Genomic DNA, 18,974 nt, shown 5'->3' on the forward strand with positions numbered 1-18,974 from the left:
GTCTAAATATAACTACAACAGCATCAGGGAAATGCCACACAAAAACAAATATATATCCCAATGTTACAGGAATTGTGTGTCCCATAATTTAGTAACACCACTAAGGCATGCCATACAAATGCTCCATTCTAGCAAAGCGTTGTTCGAGACATGCACGTATCGCCGATAACAGTCACTAGACCACCTACCAAGAATTTTAATGACGGATTCTGATAAACCACAAGAGGCCGCTGCAGAGGCACCACCGATCCGAAAACTATGTGTATTCAGGTCTAAATTGTTTTTAAGGCTAATACTTAAAAAGGCTGAAACATATTTCCTTGTCACAAAAATCGCCACTGGAAAGGATGAACAAAGGACCATGTGGGCTACCCCGAAACAGTAGGTATTGTCTAATTGCATTAACGGGACATAATTTTCCTCCAATGTTGGCCAGGCGGATTTTGATTCCTTGCCTAAAGGGATCTGTTTTGGATGCTTTAATATGTAAAAATATAACTTTTCCACAGGGAGAAAAAGTAAAATCAGAAGGTGCCAGAGGGACAAACATATTCCGAAACACGTAAAAACACAAAAAAGGCAACAAGAATGATACATTTCCACAAGGCTTTGTCATGAGGAGAAAACTGGGTGTGGTCAATATATGTCAACATTTCATGTAGATGAGCAGGAGTGATGGGTAACCGACGACTGACTACTGGAGGGTGACAACGTCTAATGCCTCGCAAGACATAGAACAATTTGTGCATGGAGACTAGTTTTTCATTGTAACCACAAAAATTGCTTTGGTATTGGATACCGCACAAATACACTTTGATTGTGGAAAATTTGACTCGTCCAGCAAGAAACGTAACAAAAAGTTGCAGAGTAAGCTCTTTAAGTGGAAACATTGGTGCAGAAATTTCGTTGCAAAACCGTTGAAAGCTGCGAATTCCAGATAGGTATGTAGACCTAGCATTAGGTGAAAGTGCTGAAATCAAGTAGCGATTCATAACGTGTCCAAGAACTCCGAGATCGACTTGGGGACAATTGTAGGAGAAACTTCTGCCTCTGAGCATATGGCTTTGAACTTTGGAACCTGTAATCGAGAAAGGAGATCAGCATAAGTGTTGGAACTGCCAGCTATGTGACACAACAGGAGATTGATATTCCGTTGGGCAGTAAATAAAAACAATTTTCTAATCAATGACATGATGTACTTGCATTTGACGACCCTGTTTGCCAGATGTGAACAATCGCTTCATTATTTGTACGTAAAACATCTTCCTTGTTACTTTCACCGACCGCATTTTACCACTTTGCAAGCAAAAGAAAGGGACCCAATTAGGGACAACAAATCACGTTTGGTGCACTTTTTCCGGGATTTCCATTTCAGCAAGGTAGGTCATTAAACTTTTCCTTAGGGAGTCTAATCATAAGATTGACGGTATCTATCTCAATGCCAAGGTAAGTAATAACTTGTACTGGACCAATGATTTTCCCAGGGGCCAGTGGGACGCCAAGTAATGAAAAAACTTTGATAATGGTGTCAACGAAAAATTGACAGTGTAATTTGGAAAGGTGAGCAGTGATAAAATCATCAAGATAGTGTTTTATATTATTTATGTGCACTAAGACAATGAAAATCCAGGTAAGTAAATCTGCACCAAAAGGCAACACAACATCAAAATAAAATCTATTATCATCAATAATCACCCGAACAGGCCATCCTTTTTTGGTGCAGCCCCCAAGTGGTGAGCAGTGAAAATTAGAAAGGGGTTCCTGCATGAATGGCCCAACAGTATGTCCCCTATTAAGTTCTTTTAAAATAGCTGTCTCATTGTCAAATCCTAACCTAAATCCATATGTAAAACCAGAAATAATAAAATTTACTAGAACTCTGTTAGGGTGAGAGGCTAAAAAGTGACTTAAAACGTGAACTTTAATGGGTGTTGTGACCAAAGATGTGATAGGAAAAAACCTATCTGGAACCAAACTTAGAGGGCCGGGATGGACACTGCGTAGCTGGGTATTCTTTGGAACAGTTTTGACATCTGTGGACAAAGGTGCAGGGGTATCGACAAGGGAGCCCTCGATTAAATCGAATGCATGGGTTGCCAAGTGTGGGCGATCAGGCTCTGGGAGGGGCATTCCGAAACTGTGGGGACGATGACTGCGACCCAAACCTATTTGGGCAATGTGAAGCAAAATGTCCGGGGCCATTACAAGAAAAACATCTTGGAGGTCCCACAGGGGAAACCTTCTGAGGCAACACTGAGGGGGCCCTCTAAGGTGCATATTAAACAGTGCATCGTCAATAACATCCCACCTATGGGAATGATTATTTGCCAGCTGCAACCGGTGAAGTTGGTCGTATGTGTACACAGACGCAAAAGCGTACTGGGAGGCAAACTGGCTAATGAAGGTTTGGTAGGCTAACATTTGTTGGACAAGATGAGAGTAAAACCAAACCATGCACCTCATATAGGTTGTCCAGGCAGAAACCCAAGAAGTAAAATCCTTAACCTTACCCTTCCCTGCCATTTTTTGGGATAAGGACACCTTGGGGCCACCGCCAAACATTTTGGATATTGAGATCGAACTCCCCCAGATCGTCCATGGGAAAAGAAGTACACAAAACAGAAGAGTGCGGAGATGGAGGCAAAAGAGCATAAAAATTCATGTACTCACGCGACTTAATTTTGTCCAAAAACCGTTTGGGAATGGGCGGCAGACACACACTAGAAATAGGATCCAGAACAGTAGGGTCATGCTGCAGAGCCTCGCTGCAAACGACGTTGGCCTGCTGTAAATCAACATCGCTAGACCCGCCATTATGGATAGTATGCGGCAAGAGTGAACCGGCGGCCAAAAAGTCAGAAAGGGGAGGACGAGGCGGCTGGCCTTGCCCTTGAGGCGGAACAAAGTTCTGGGTGCTGACTAAATTTTGCAGCTCTTTTCGCAAAAAAACTTTCATGTCGTGGGAAAAGTTCGAGAAGTCTGCATCCACACGTGTACGTTTGGGTTCCTGGGGGTCGTCTTGGTGAACGTCACTCTCCGCCACAGTAGCTACGCCGCGCTTCCTATTCTCTTGTCCAACATGGCTGCTGGGACCATCTTCCCCAGAATGAAAACTTGCATGAGACTGGTCGAGGAAACTCATGGGACTTGTCTCATCATCGACTGATGAAAAGGGGTTTGCTTCGCGCCGAAATTTGTCAAATAGAGCTTGAGCGAGCTGAGACATGGTTAAACCCTTTACATGCATGTTGTATGAGTTCGAAATTAGAACAAGGGATTCCTTGCCAAGTTGCATCCAATCTTTTAACGTGTGCAGATGAGGTTCCACAGCGGCAGCATGTTTTCAAACAAAACGCTTTTCTTACCGCTATTTGATGCCATGATGTTATTGAAGCCAAAAAGTTAATAGAGTTGATGATGTACTATAGGTGGCAGTGATAGACAATATAGATGCTTCTGGCTATAGCTATAACTATAGTTAAACGGATATTGAAATCTTTCGTGTTTTTTGAAGACAATCTTGTCAGCTTAGGTCAGAGGCCATTGTGATGTGAAATTCTTAATTTATAGGCCATTGGTAACAGAGGCTAGGCTCATTGGCCTGGTTAATTGAGACAATACCCAATGTGGGTAAACAAAACATCATGCACCAATTTTGAAGCTCAATAAAGTGTTTTTGTATTTTAGTTCACTCAACCAGCTAGCAACCCAACTGGAAACTGCAATTAACATGAGCTAAACTGTGTTTAGCTCCATATAATGTATATATTATTTATAATGTATTCTTGATTTAAAACATTGCTTCAGTCTAAAGTTGTTTGTTTACTTTAAAATAGGGACTTGAAAATTTGTGAGAATACCACATACCGAAATAATTTGATTCAGGGAGTTCAACATGTTTACTGGAAGAACTCAATCGAATATTCGAAAACTTGAATCATTCTTTCCACATGAATTCTTTCTGATGCTATTTGTTGACTTTTGACTACTTCAGACTCTAAAAATTGCTTGCGTCCTTTCAAAAATGATAGCATAATTAATTCCACACCAAGAGGTTTTACATAGTCCTCTATCAGAAAACCTCGATCAGCCATAATAGCATCTCCTGCCTGCCTAAGTTCTGGAAATAATAAACCACTTTTGACAACAATATCTTTATCTGAGGTGCTACCGGGTTAACACTCAATATAAATGTGAAACCTCCACCAGGAGCAATGCCAACAAGTACTTTAACGGTGGTGTGACTTTTGTATTCTGAGTACATCATTTTGTGTAAATATAAAGATGAAGGCACTGCTATTTTAAACTCTACACAATCTATAATGCATCGTACGTTTGCAAATCTTTCTTTCATACTAGCTGGCATACTTTCTTGAACTTGACTGCGGGAAGGCCAAATACATATTGTTCCTAGCTTAACATACATATAATTTACCCTTCAGACACTTCAAACAAATATGATAAATGGCAAACATCAAAGTTTCTTCGTATTCTAACAAGGGTAATTAAAAAACTTTCAAGAGGGGACAGCGTACATGGTCTACCTCTATCACTAAAACCTTTGACATCTTGATTATTGTAAAGAATAACATTTTCTCCATTTTGTTCTGGGTTTAAAAAAATAATAATTCTTTAAGCACTTTGATGCTTGGTAGGTCAGTGTAATGTTTACATGATGCATCAGATGACAAAACATTTTCAACAAATTTTATTTTAACTGTAGAAATTTTTTCCATGAGTTTGTGTTTCAACATTTCTATCTCTTTACACTAACTCTTTTTTTCTTCTGTAAGCTTTTCAACTTCTTTTGGCAAAAAAATGCGTCTGGTCCCTCCCTCATAATAAAGTCTGGCTCAGCTACAAATTCAGTGGAATCATCCACATAATCAGGAATTAGAGTGGATGTTTCTCTAAATTTTTTTCGAGATGGTCTGTTAACAGGAGCTTTTCTTTTGCTAAAATCCTCCACATTTTCAAATAGTGTAGGTTTGGCTCAATCTCTCAATCTGCGGCGTGTCCCTCCAGGGGCTTTTATCATGTCAATTTTTGCAAAGTGTTTTTCGCACAGCACAGCATGGCTGGTTACTCTAAAGTTGTCTTATTCATCAATACGTTTAATTCCGCTGCACCACACTTTCCTTGTTCCTGAATCTTTCGGAAATTTAAAAAAACTTATGGTTGAAGATATTAATTCATTTTCAAATTCAATCAGGCTACGATTACTGCATCCCCAGGCAGCACATTGCTTTCCTTGAGATCTTTTATGTTTTTTCTTCGTACTCCCCTCCGACATTTTGTTTACAAAAAAGTTTAGCACCGCTTGTCTCGTTTTCAATACGAGGCATACTATTGCGAAATAATTTATGAAAAAGTCTATTGTTTTCGTTTCTGTAGATTGTTTGTTTTTGTTTATTGTTTCCCGTGAGTTTTTGAAACTTATTGCAGCAGATACCGTAGCTTCAAGAAATCGGTTTTCATAACTAGTGCCGTTATTTTTACGTGAAAAAAAAACAACCCACAAGCTGATTCGTTCGCCTTCTCATCTCCGAAATCGTTAACGTGAAAGTCTCTATTATAATCTGCTTTCCGAGTATTATTTTCCGGTTGAAAGAGTGTACCTTACGACGCGCATCCCCTTAATTCGTGACATTTCGGCACACTACGGATTGCACAACTCGATGTATTGCATTTCTTTCAGAATAAAGGTTTTAACTTTATAAAAGTATAACTTCGCATTAATTTTTGGCGCTAAAAGCCTCATCAATGTTGGATTTACATCGGCCAACACTGACAATATTGTGATTATTATCAATATATAATTTTATAATTCTGTAGAAAGAGGTTTTACGAAATTTCTCAATAATCGTTTTTGTTTAGTTTCGCGCGATCTAAATTTCTCGTACCTTCTGAAAAAAAATATTCCGCATATATATTGTATTTTTGCCAAAAAATCACTACTTTTGCGCAACGATTTGTTGTTGATCCGCGGTGAGTTTATTTTACAACCTCGTCCCCAGGGTTTTCTACGTCTATGATATTCAGTTTTGGTGTAATCCCAGATATCAGCTGCAGTAAGATGTTAGCACCTCGTCGTATTATATCAAAGAGAAACAAAGAACACTAGAGACAACTATTGGCTAGTTTCAATTTTGCTTGCAACTTGCGTAATGCTTCGTAACTTTTTTTTTAAATTTCTAGTTCTTCTGCTGGGACTGCTACTGTTAAACGCTTGGATGTTTCTAGCAAAAGGTCAACATTCATGGAAGCAAACAAGTCATCGATCTTCTCACGTATTTCTTCGTCTGCGCTCACTGTATGTTTTGATGTTTCGAAGTATTACTTTTGTTTACAAAGCAAAGTTGAAGTTTTAAACAGAAAGAATAAAGAAGCTCGCTATTGTTCCATAACAAACGTAACACGGCTATTGTTCTTTAAACCAATCGCATTCGTCTGCACCGATTTCATGATAAACAAAGATGGCGTCGAAAGGATTCGTAAAAACAGAAACACGTGTTTTCCAACCACAAAAAAATTACGCGTGGGGCACGATGAGTTAATAAACTCACAAATGTTTTGTAATAATTAATAACGTGCTAACTGTGAATCAATTCCAATTAAGGACAATATCTCAATGTCACCATGGTTATCTGCAACAAAATAAATAATACAAGATTGATACCAATCAACGAACGAAAGACAACCGCCCACGCTCCATACAATTTCTGTAAAATATGATTTTTCTTAGCGTTGCCAATATGTCATACGTGTCATAAAGGGGTAAACAGAATACGCCCAGTACATATATATAACTAACAATTAAATATTAAACGACAGCTACAAGAACGTCTGTTCGCTTTCGTTGCGCCTCCGGAACTGTTTTAGCACGTGACTCCATCACGTAACAGGGTCGCATGGGTCGGATTCTAAACGCCCACAATAATATATAGCGGATCGTTGTTGGGTTTCCTGTAGGGTTTGTAGGTTTTACTGTTCACGTTAAACGACACATCTAAAAAGTTTGTTTCAACCAGGTTCGTTTCGATAGTTACTGACAATTTGTCTTCTTTAAACAAGGTTATGATGTCCTTTCGAATTTTGTTCATTCGTGGTCCATTGGCGTTTTGGATAATTGCAAGTCCATCGTCTCTGTATAGACCGACATGTTTGATATCGATAATATTGCTGATCTTTTTTATTATATATAGTGCAACTAACTCATAGATTTCCGCTCCATCGTATGAACCCATTGTCACATCGAAGAAAACGTTCCCTTTTTTAACCCAAGTTGATGATTTGTCAAATAACAAGAATTTCCGACTGTGCCTTAATATTATATCGAGGACTTTGTTGTCGATTGGTACAGCAGATCTTGCGAAATTAATTGCTTGTAGTTCTTCAGAAATAGAAGGGTAAAATTGGACAATGTCAAATTTATGAATTTTGACTTTGCATCAGTTGTTGTTTTTTTGAACCATTCAATTACAGTAGATGTATTTCGCCATTGGTTGACTTGCGTTGCTTTCTGAACTTTCTCTATAATGGTCTCCAAGTACTTTTTACTGACGATTGCCATGTCTGTTTTGGCTGGATTAATTAATCTGCACTTGACATTTTGGGGTTTAGCTTGTGGTCTTTGATTGTAATGTAGGCCTGTTTTTCTGAGTAGCATTGCATTTTGGCGCCCAAATCCAGCGATTTTGCGATTTTTTGGGGCTCTTTATTGATGTTGGTTTTCAAAGAAATGCTACATTTTTCATACGATTTTGTGATGTTTTCTGTAACGAGTTTGGTGTAATCATTTTTCGGAAGTTCGTATAGGTTGTTAGTTTTATCGGCGAAAGCAAATACATTTTCGGAACTTTGGATGTTTTTTAACGTCTGTTTTCAATTTGTTTAAGAACGAATTGCCAACATTGCGGAATTCGGTTTTTTGAAATGCTAAATAAAATATTTCGCGGAAAAACATAGACCTCTAATAATTAGCCAATCAGAGTTCATCACGTGACCAGACGGGCCCGGAGCTACTTTAGAATTCATCTCAAAGAGCTCCGGGGGTCGAGAATGTGTCGACCCGCTTTATAAATAAAAATTTTACGGCCTCGGCTAGTTTTTCATGTAATCTTGCACAAGAATTGGCTTCGCGTAGAAGATTCACCAATGTGTTCATTTTTTATCAGGAGACGAAGAAAGGCGAAACCAAACACACACTTATGGCGGGTTGTGTGAATGACGAATGGAAATCAGCCTTCATATAACGCATTAAAAATATCTTAAATTATTGAAGAGAGGATGCTAAATAGCATATTCATCATATCGACGATTTTATAAATCATTTATTTATAAAAATCAAAACATTTAAACCTTATAAAAAAAATACTTGACAAGCTAAAATGTATATTCCAAAGAGATCTCGTATTTTGTTTACCATTATTTTGTGCAGCTTAGTAGTGGTTGTGCTGGTAAATTTTTTATGCAGTATTTATGCATGTAGGGGGAGCACAATCAAGATGGACGATGTAATCTCTGACAATCCTTTCCCGGTCGCTGACCAAAAGTTAAATAAATATCTGAGTTATTACAGCAATTCTAAGCATGAACGCAAAAAATGCTTTAAATGGATCATGTTGGCCGGTGATTCAAATATGCGCATTGTCTTTCACGAATTACTTCGATCATTTCGAGCGAGCAGGGGAAACAAATACGGCGAAATTATTGGTGGCATTACGTCAAATCTAGATTCTGTTGGGGAGAAACGTTGGTTTGATAGAGACGTGATTTTTTACTTTGTGGATGGAAAATGCGTGCGGATAAGTTTAAGATATATGCATAGGTCATTCTTAGAGGTGATGAGATTAATCCATTCTTGGTCGAACATTCGACACTGCAAAAGAGATTGCTCTCGGTTAATAAAACCATCTCGCCAACGGAGAGAGTTCTTTCAAGATAGCAACCCTGACTTATTATTTTATTCGCACGGCTTTTGGCCATTACTAAACTCCATCACAGATGAAAGTGCATGTGTCAAAGAATATGCTCTTGTTGCTACTGTATTGCGTTTGTTTAATACCGAAGTTAAGGTTGTGTGGATGAGTAATCCTGCCATTTATTCGCATCCAATCCTTACAGATAAACACATCAGACATGATGTTCGATGTCAAATGAAATCTGCTGGTCTACAAAATATAACCGTGCTTAATTTGTATCACTTTGTCATCGAAAAAAAACTCAAAAAGACAGTTGTGAATGATATACATATATCTCTATACACTGCGAAATATATTACCAAGATTATAAGGAATATGTTTTCATGATGCTGTCTATGTCCACTATTTTATGACTGTTTTTATGATAACTTAATTTTACCATAGCGATATCTCTATGATTTTACAGGTAACACAAAAATCTTTAAACAGTCGCGCAATTATTTTTAAAACTCTTTTATCTTTCCTTTGATTAAAAAAAGTAGTGTATTTTTTTTCTCAGTCTCGGAATTAAATTTATTTGTGAATTTAAAGTTATCTTATCATGAATGAAATTAAAAATCGCGATTCTAAAGGCTAAAATACATGGTAAGTTTAAACGGACCGTTTAAATGTAAGATAAAAAAACTTACCGTGTAAACGGGAAAGATGTACAACTTTTTTCGGTTTTATAAGTTTTTTTAAAAGTTGGACATGTTCAACTTTTGCTAAGTTTTTTCTATTGAAATTAACAGAATGATTAATGAGCTATTGTTTAAACTAAAGATTTGAGCATATTTTTTAACTTTCTAATCATAACCGCTTTTTTTTCTTTCAACATTTATCCTGCTGCTTCTATAACAATACCTGGAACGGAAGATTCACGTGTTTTTTTTGGTATTCATGGTGAAAAGAGAGTTTTTTAAAAAAACTTATATATCTTAACTTAACGTGTAGACAAGTATATTACCTGCAACTAAACTTATAAGTTTTTTCTTACAACTAAACGTTTAAACTTACCGTGTTTTTTAGCCTGAAGGTTGTGATTGTTCTTGCTGAGCATACATACATTATAATTACTTTTTTCAGGCGTACAACTCTGATTACTTTTTTCTTTGCTATAGTAGCTGATGGAAAACTGTTTTAAGCATTGGGTAAAATCATGGGGTTCTTTCTGACTACTTAGCCCTTATACTTTAAAAATTAACATATTTAACATCAGTCAAGCTTGTGATTGTTAACTTAATTTAAAGTGTCTTTTTATATTAGATCGTCCTATGAAAATATTTTTACGTGAAAACTGTAACAAACCTTTCAGTGACATGTTATGCTTATAATATGCTTAAGTTTTTGGACATTTTTAACATCATTATGCTTATACAGCGCATATTTGCATTCATAGTCATAAGAAAAAAAGATAGTCTAGATCCGTGGGCTGTTTCCTTTGTTTAGAAATTCGTAGTTGAAATATTGGCGACGGCCCGACGACACTGCACAGTTTTTGAAAATGGCGGCGAACAAGAAGGATTTTCTCAGTGGAGAAGACCTTGATGATTTGTTTCATTTAATTGAGGGTGGATTTTTTGGCGATGATGGTGATTTTAACGTGGATATAGATGCAGTTATATCTGAGGAATCATCTACCGTGGAAAATAGCGATAAATTTGTTTGTAATGAATGTGGAAAAGTGACAAAAACAGGCAGAGGTTTGACAAGACATAAAAACGCCAAACACCAAGGGAAAAATAGTGAATCAGCTACTGAAAAAGCGTCTAGCTTTCTTTCTAAAGAGGAGCAGCTATTGAAGAAGTTCCACCCTTTGAAATTACGTGTCATTCTGGTTGAATGTGTCACCATAGTGAAGAAAGATATGTGTTTACCAGAGAAGACAAGGAATGCATTTTCAAACATCAACTTTTCTGTTGATGAGGCTGTGGAACTCTGGGAAAAAATCAAATTTGTCATTGAGAAATACAGTGGAAGTGCTGAGAAGTTTTATTCAGAGTTTTATGGATTATTGGATCAAAATCTTCTGCCTAAAAAATTTGCTGATGTCACCATAACTAACACTTTGTTGATGGAAGTTGCTAACCATGTTCTGATTCATCTCTCTGGAACAGATGTATCATCGTCGCTTGATTTTTCACCTGAAATGACAACCGAACTTCCAGAAAAAGAGTTAAAAAGTTTACAGTATCTTTCTGGTTATATTGCTCATAAATTGCACACAAAATTCTGCTTCGGTAAACAGCAATCGAATGTAAACAAACAGTATGCTCTTGTATTGAAATATTGAAAGATTGATGTAGATGACACACAAACTTTGGTTAACATCCGTGATAGAGGTGGTTTGTGGAGAGTCAATCAAAGGACACAAAATATTTTTGTCAAATGTGAAAAGTTATTTCGTGCAAAAACATCTGCTTTTAATACCAAATTATGTGCTAAAGAACTAGTTTCCTCCATGTTAACCGATAGTACTATACTGTCAAATTTCACAATGATATGTGAGGGAATTGATCCAAAAGTGAAAAAAGAGATTTGCATCAACCTACTTGAACATTTACTAACTCTGTTTGTTAGAGTTCGCACTTTTTCATATGCTGAAGACGTACGTGAAAAGCACAAGGCTGCCAAGAAGAAAGGAAAGAAACGTTCATTAAGAACAGAACTGAAGCAAACTAGCATTGCAACTGACATGGGTCATTGAACTTTTCCAATCCCGGACATGGACTATAATAACTGTCAAAAAGGCTATTTTTATAGCCACACATTTTAAAAACACATTATTTTGGATTTATGCCTACTACTTGCATACATTCATTGTTCGGTAAGTTAAATAATTTTCAGGCTGAACGAGAAAAATAAATTTTGCAAAGTTATATTACATTCATGGAAGAAACTTTTTGCCGGACGAAAATTTTCTGGTTTTAAAAATCTGCAAAATTTTTGCGTTTTTGAGAGAAATTTATCAAAATATGTCAACAACAACAACAAAAATACCTAATACATACCTATATTTCTAGACGATAAGACATTATACCATACATATTTTCCTGGTTCCACAGTATAAAGGGAACCGGGTCTGTGAATAATTTCCAACAAGGTGTGCAATCATTCTCTAGTCCTGCAGTATAAAGAGGACTAGAAAATATATAATGCAGTATTTTACCATTTTAATGTTTTCAAAACATTTGTGGCTATAAAAATAGCCGGTTTGACAGTTTTTGTCCATGCCCGGACAGAGTGTCCAGATGGTTCATTGTGTCTTTTTTCTTTTCGGCAATGGTGTATCATCAATCAAGTTGAATCTGTCTTGCCCACGTACATTTCCAGAAATCGGTCTCACTGAATACTGTGTTTTTATTGTGTTGTCATTGTAACCGACATCTCTGACTGTTGGATTATCACGTCTTCGACCAATAGCACGTTGTCGACCAAAGTAATTTTCAAGATCATCTTGGCAAAATCTTTCGGAAAGCACGTACTTGTAAAAAAAAAAAAAAAAAAAAAATTAGAATTAATCATTATGCTGTTGAACTCAGGCTGCCTATTTTGATAAAAATAAGTTCACAAAAAGTTGCAGAATCGAAACCACGTGTTGGTCTAATGTAATTCTTATAATCTCGAAGTGTACGTAAACTTGGTAAAACTAAAATCCCGGAGCCAGTTCTCGCATCATATCGCAGGTCATTATAAACAGAAGATGACTTTGCGGCAAGTTGAGACAATATTTTATTACCATGGGATGATAACGAACACTACTAGCACACGAGGAATTAACAACAGATTTTCGGTTTTTGTCATAGGTTATATTCATATTGAATGACTCACAGTTACCACATGGATTGCTAAGATTTACCATAATGTTACAATAGTTGGAACGATAATACTGATCCTGATGCAACCTTGATTTGAATAAGGATTTCTGATAATTGTTATAATCAAAATGTTTTGGGACAACATGTTTCTGAAAGTTTACTTCTTTGTCAGGATCTGGTGTTTCAATACCATGACATATGTTGCAACTATTCAGCTCAGCAATAAGGTTTGACAGGGTGACATTATGAAATGACCGGTCATTCGATAAATAAAATTGATGCTGTTCAGGTAACATCCAACCATAAACTCTTATAGAATATGATAGTGATGTATCAATAAAAATTTCATACTTCGGTAATACGTGACAATCAGAGGTACAAGTCACAGTAATAACATCTTCTTTACATTCGATATTCCAGCAACTAGCCACTGCCAGATAACTGTTGTAAAACCATAAATTCTTCACGTTTCTGAATTGATGTTGGAGATCTGATGGATGATGTGAAGGTACTGCTAGAGCTCACACTTTTTTCAGGAAGGTTCAACGTTGGTAAAGCTCCTTCTTTCAATGCTTTTCGTGTTGGATCTAAACAGACAGGAGAATATAGCAAGTTGAGTTCAGCAGCCCCAGCACAAATGTGCATTTTTACATGCAAGGTTGTTGGCAGAAGGTACTTTTGCCTGCAGGGAAACCAAGGAATAGCATAAAAAAGAAAACAAAATAGTTCTACTTACACACATAATAGTCGTCCTCCGTGAAGTGTCTTTCACATATATACAATTTGCGACTTTGTATGCGATCTCTTAGAGATTGGTCTATCTCTCTGTGCTTCGTAATAACATTGATGAGATCAACGCCCCACTTCTTGTTTACTTCGTTGTTAGAACAACCAAGAATTGCACAGTTTTCTCCCGGCATATTGAGAAAAAAACTTCAAAAACCAAGCGGAAAGTTCAAAACATAGGTAACACCCTTCTCACTAGGCAGCCATTTTGAAGTATCGTGCAGGGTCGGAGAGCTCGGCTCGAAAAATTAGCATATAAAAGAGTATGAACAATGAGCCATTGTTTGATGCCAGACTATCTTTTTTTCTTATGACTATGTTGCATTTTAGGGGCAAAGGTACCGTCATGGTACTATTTTCAATTGGCCTCGTTTTGAACTATTTATTGAAGGTAACATGCGCAAAGCAAAAAATTATCTAGCTGTTTTTTCCTGGGAATTTCCACAACTTTTTTATTAAACAAATGTGCGTTACCCACGACAACAACAATCCCCCCAAGTAGAAGCAGGCAGGCAAGCTCTATTTATAAGAAAATGAATACACTGTCTATATAACCTTTTATTCATCGATAAGTAAATTATACTCAGTATAAAATTCTGTATCAACAGGTAAACTTCCTGAAGTAACTTAAACGATGCTGGAAAGGCGTAAATAGCTGTAAAATATTTCAACACTTTATTGTAAATAAATATAACTATTCAATATGCAATGCGAATTTATATGGCATTGGACAACCCTTCTATTATTAAGAACTCGAGATCAAGCTATTATCTTCACCCTGTAACGCATGTAACCCAAACACCCTATTAATTTAAACTCACATTTAAAGACATCAGAAAGCAATTTTGTTGTTGTTGTTCTTGTTAAAAAATATAAAAAACTAATAATAAATAATATAGTAAGAACTTACTAAAAAACGATGTTAAAATACAGCTAGGATTGTCTGCCTTTCATTAGCCAGCAAATTTGACTAAAGATACCTTGTATATTTAGAACTTTCAGCAAGATCTCTAATACATGCATAGAAAGTCTGTCTAATTTTTTAAAGCTGAGAATTTTGAAAATCGCCACAAGCTTAGTTTACTGAATTCATTAAATTTTTTTACAATTGTCGACTTCAAAGGGTTTTTTCTAATTGGTTTTGACAGGCAGAAACATGAATTTAGATATAATAATGAATGAACAAGATGTAAATTTAAAAGAAAGAATAGAACTTAGCTGCAAACTAAAACAATACAAAAAATGTCTTACTTGAAGTAGGTAATCTAAGAAGCAATAATTTACTGTGGAATATAGAGCAACCTCCCTATTTTGCCCAATTTTTAAACCCCGATATTTTTCACAAAATATCAGAACATCGAACTCACCCCCCACCCTGCTTCAATTAAATTACGCAACAATTGCAATCACCTCGAAAATGGATATGCTTAAAGAACAAACTCGTGTACCTCTCATCACTACTGGTCCAAAAGACAATTCATTTGTTTAAAAATTGTGTGTGGAAAAACTAACAATATTTGTCGCTTGTACATCTCTCACACGGTTTATTTCTTTTGAGAGATCATATCGTAGTATGTAATAGGTTTTAATTTTACAGGTTAATCTATAGTTGCATCAGTTGTTAAAAATTGGGAACTAAAATTTTAGTTTTAACAGTCATACTGTTTCTAAAGCTTACTTAACGCACTAGGAAAGTTAAGTTAATTTAACACGTCCATCATATAAGGGGGTGTTCATATGGAAAAAAAACAGCATAGCAAACCAGGGGTCTAGGTTGCCCAAGATCCCGTCTCAATGGTATATTTTTTGCGCTTTGCGTTTATATATAAAAAAGCCCCCCCCCCCCCCCCCCAACCGGGATCTCGCCACAATGGTATCGGGATCTCGTTTAAGCGGTTTGTTTTTCCCACATGAACGCAATTTTTTAATTCAGACCGGCTAACCAGGCCGACTTTTTTGTTTTTGTACATGATTAAAGTTATTTTACAATTTTTACAATACAACAGTTATTTTGCCACAAATAAAGAAGGCACTCTTTTTTCAATTGTTATAACTATAAGTGAAAATAATGTTATATGCATGGAGAACAATAAATATAAAACACTCCAGATGAGTAACATTATCATAAAATTTTATTGTGTTTTTTTTGTTTTCACAAAATAAGCGTTATTTGTTATCCACTCTCATGGATTTTTGTGATTTTTTCAGTCCGCCTAACCGTGCCAGCTTGCCTTAATTGAACTTAAAAAAAATATCAGCCCGCCTAACCGAGCCAGCCCGGTTAACCAGGCTGGCTCGCATCATATGAACAGCCCCTGAGGCACGCAAAGTCAAGAAAGTTCCTTAGTGAATATTCAACTTCTAGTCTGCCGGTTTTTGAGCATACCAAACGAGTATCTCTCGTATAAACAAAAACGACAACAAAAATTTGTAGACACGAGTCAATGAATATCAGAGATTGTTTTTCAAAAAAAACACGGAATAGCTTAGTGGAAGTACATAAAAGTCTTCGAGTCAAAACTAAGTACAAGCTTACCTTTCTGATATTCATAACATAAAAATTATAACTTTGTACATTGGCTAGATTTTTTTTAACGACACTACGAATAACTGAAGCTGAATAGCATCCCAAAGGCGATATTCTTGCGTCTTTTACAAAACTTATGCTAAAATTTCTTATTTTTTACGTTCTCTTTTGATAAATATGATTTGTTTTTTAACTCTGCTTTTTCCATCGCCAACACGCCACCATTTCTTATATTTATGCCTTGATTATTCGCCTCTTCGTGGTCGCACGTTCAATTAAAACACATGCAAAATTTTGCTGCCTAAACTAAACACTCATACTTTGCTTCGCAGTATGACTAAAAAAGGCAAGAACCCCTGGGGACGAGGTTGCGTATTTTGTCTGTGTGTTTAAAATGACCGCACTCCAGCTTTACTTTAAACCCCCGTCTGAGTAATTTCATTACTTCATGTTAACAGGCGGAAAAAATGCACGAAATACCGATGCGAGAAATTTTTACGACGGGTGGAAATGTTTACAACTAGTCTTAATAATAATGACCGTATTCTGTCTGTTTGTCAGCCAAAACCGGATCTTGCTAATCCACGCACAAAATCTTTAAGCTACAAATAATAAATACAATATATTTTTGTCGAATTGTCTGCGACAGGCAAATTTCCGTCGATTTTTCACGGGCATATAGTTTATTATAATACATTACCGAAAATTGTTTTTTTTGTTGAATAATTAACGCCTACAAATTAGATGGTCTGATTTCTGGTTTATTCTAAGAATCTGTAATAATACAACTCTTTGGCCGTCTAGACTCACCACTACTGACGCCCAGACCATATTCTATTTTTTTCAACACTTGTGTACATATTATTCGTAAGATATATTGCTAACACAGCTAAAAAAAATCGCGCTTTCTGTCTTTTACTATTGAAACCTGACACTAGGACAATGTAAACACAAAAGTAACATATTATATGGCTAATGAATATATAAATGAATAAAATATCTTTGTAGTCTTAAATGAATATAGGATTAGTTGCTAAAAAATAACATGCCCACATTTTATCGTTGCCTTCACATTTATTCAGTTGTTCGACACTTTAACAACGACTTCACGCCTTAACATGTGCGCCACATTTATGCAGTTAATCCACACCTCGCCTTTATTTTTGTATAAGCTAAAAAGTCGCCCCACTTAGACCGCCGCTCCCCACTGAGGTATCGGTGACCGGACGGCATCTTTATGTTCATGTGTTTATGTTGTTATTATTTGCAAAAGAAGTATCAAGATTGCTGAATGTGCTACCTCATTAGGTAGGTAACGGAAAGAGAGGCTTACAGTGTTATTTTTTATCACCAAAAGATAAATCTAATTATTTTTATAATATATATTTTATTGTCCGTTTGAAGCGATTGAAATTGCCGTAAGAACAAATAATTTTTCCTGATGATGGTGCAGGGTGAGTCTAATTTAGGCAATGCATCAAGCAGAATGGAATCACGCACGGTATAAATCATTTTTATGTGCTTTTATGTGCGTTAAATTTTAAATTTGTTGTTGTCAATGCCTTGTCTATGAGTTCCCTCAAGAGAGCCATATTTGATATGAAATTTACAGTCAGAATAGTTGAAATACCGGCTACCGAAACATTATCTGCAAAGTGCATGGGGAGCAACGGTTTTAAGTGAAGTGACTGTTTGACTTATGAAAAGTTGGAGGCGAAGTGTAGAACAACTGTTTGAAAGCGATTGGTTGTGCGTGAGTGGAGCGACTGTTTACGAAAAAAACAAGAACGCGTCTTCGTCGTCGTGTCGTGTAAACTATAATTGGCGAAATAGTCCATTTGGTAATAGTACAAAAGAATACAATTGCCATTGAGAAAAGACGACCTCGCGATATTTTGTTCTACGATTAAAATTCATATAATATTCTAGATTCTAGAGACGAGACGAAGATGTATTTGGAGCCGTTGGTGTTGGACATGGTTTTTTGCTTATATAAACATACTTTTTAATTGAAATTTCTTTAAAGCTTTATGTTGTTGTCTCCATCTTCTCTTAAACTTCATGATGGATATTTACTTGCGAAGATTACTGCTGTGAGTAGGGGTATTAATACACATTAAACACGGGTACACAACGGTATGGTTTCAGTACACAAATTGTTACAGCTACGTACAACATATTGACAGCTGTCATTGGTGGTTTCTTTAGATGGTCTGATATTAATAGCAGAGTTTCGAATTTCCATACTTCTATGCATTTTTGTAGAAAATGGTTTCTCGATAACTGAATTAAATTAAGTAAAATCTTACGACAATCATCCTAATTTTGTTGCCGATTGATTCCAAATATTACTGACTAGTCGATAAGGCCCGTTGAGAAATCCACTGAGGCAGAATAAAAATTTTGATGACGTCAGCAACCCATCAACAAAAAAAAATAGAACTTTGTTTTCACGTTTCCTCTATTGTGTAGAGCTTAAATTGCTGATCAAGAAAATGTATATGTTTTGTGGTTTTGATGAGCGGTTATTGAGATATAAGGGTTTAAAAATTTTGCTGACGTCAGGAATGGCCTTACAAAATTCTACACCTATCGCCTTCATCGTACAGATCTGGAAACGCCGATCAAGAAAATGTATAGGATCATGTGCTTTTGACAAACGGTTGCAGAGATATGAAGGTTTAAAGGTTTTTTGATGACGTCATCAACCCGTCCATACCGAAACGGATTCGGGGACCCAGGTTTGGGAAAATTGCTCAAATTTGTCTTAGGTTATTTGAACGAGTTGAGCATTTAAAGAGAGCACACGTGTTCTTGATTTCCATCGCCGCTATGCGGGACGGAATCTTTAAAATCGCCTGATGGGAGATAGATATATAT

At 36.4% G+C, this 18,974-nt stretch overlaps 1 protein-coding gene across 1 annotated transcript; it reads right to left on the bottom strand.

Moving 5' to 3' along the window:
• Positions 1–524: 524 nt before the first annotated feature.
• Positions 525–992, bottom strand: LOC130645976 (uncharacterized). Its single transcript, XM_057452105.1, has one exon. The coding sequence runs from the start codon at positions 990–992 to the stop codon at positions 525–527; it is 468 nt and encodes a 155-aa protein (XP_057308088.1).
• Between the last annotated feature and the right edge of the window lie 17,982 nt (positions 993–18,974).

Source organism: Hydractinia symbiolongicarpus, chromosome 5 (genome assembly GCF_029227915.1).
Source record: "Hydractinia symbiolongicarpus strain clone_291-10 chromosome 5, HSymV2.1, whole genome shotgun sequence".
Classification (NCBI taxonomy): Eukaryota; Metazoa; Cnidaria; class Hydrozoa; order Anthoathecata; family Hydractiniidae; genus Hydractinia; species Hydractinia symbiolongicarpus.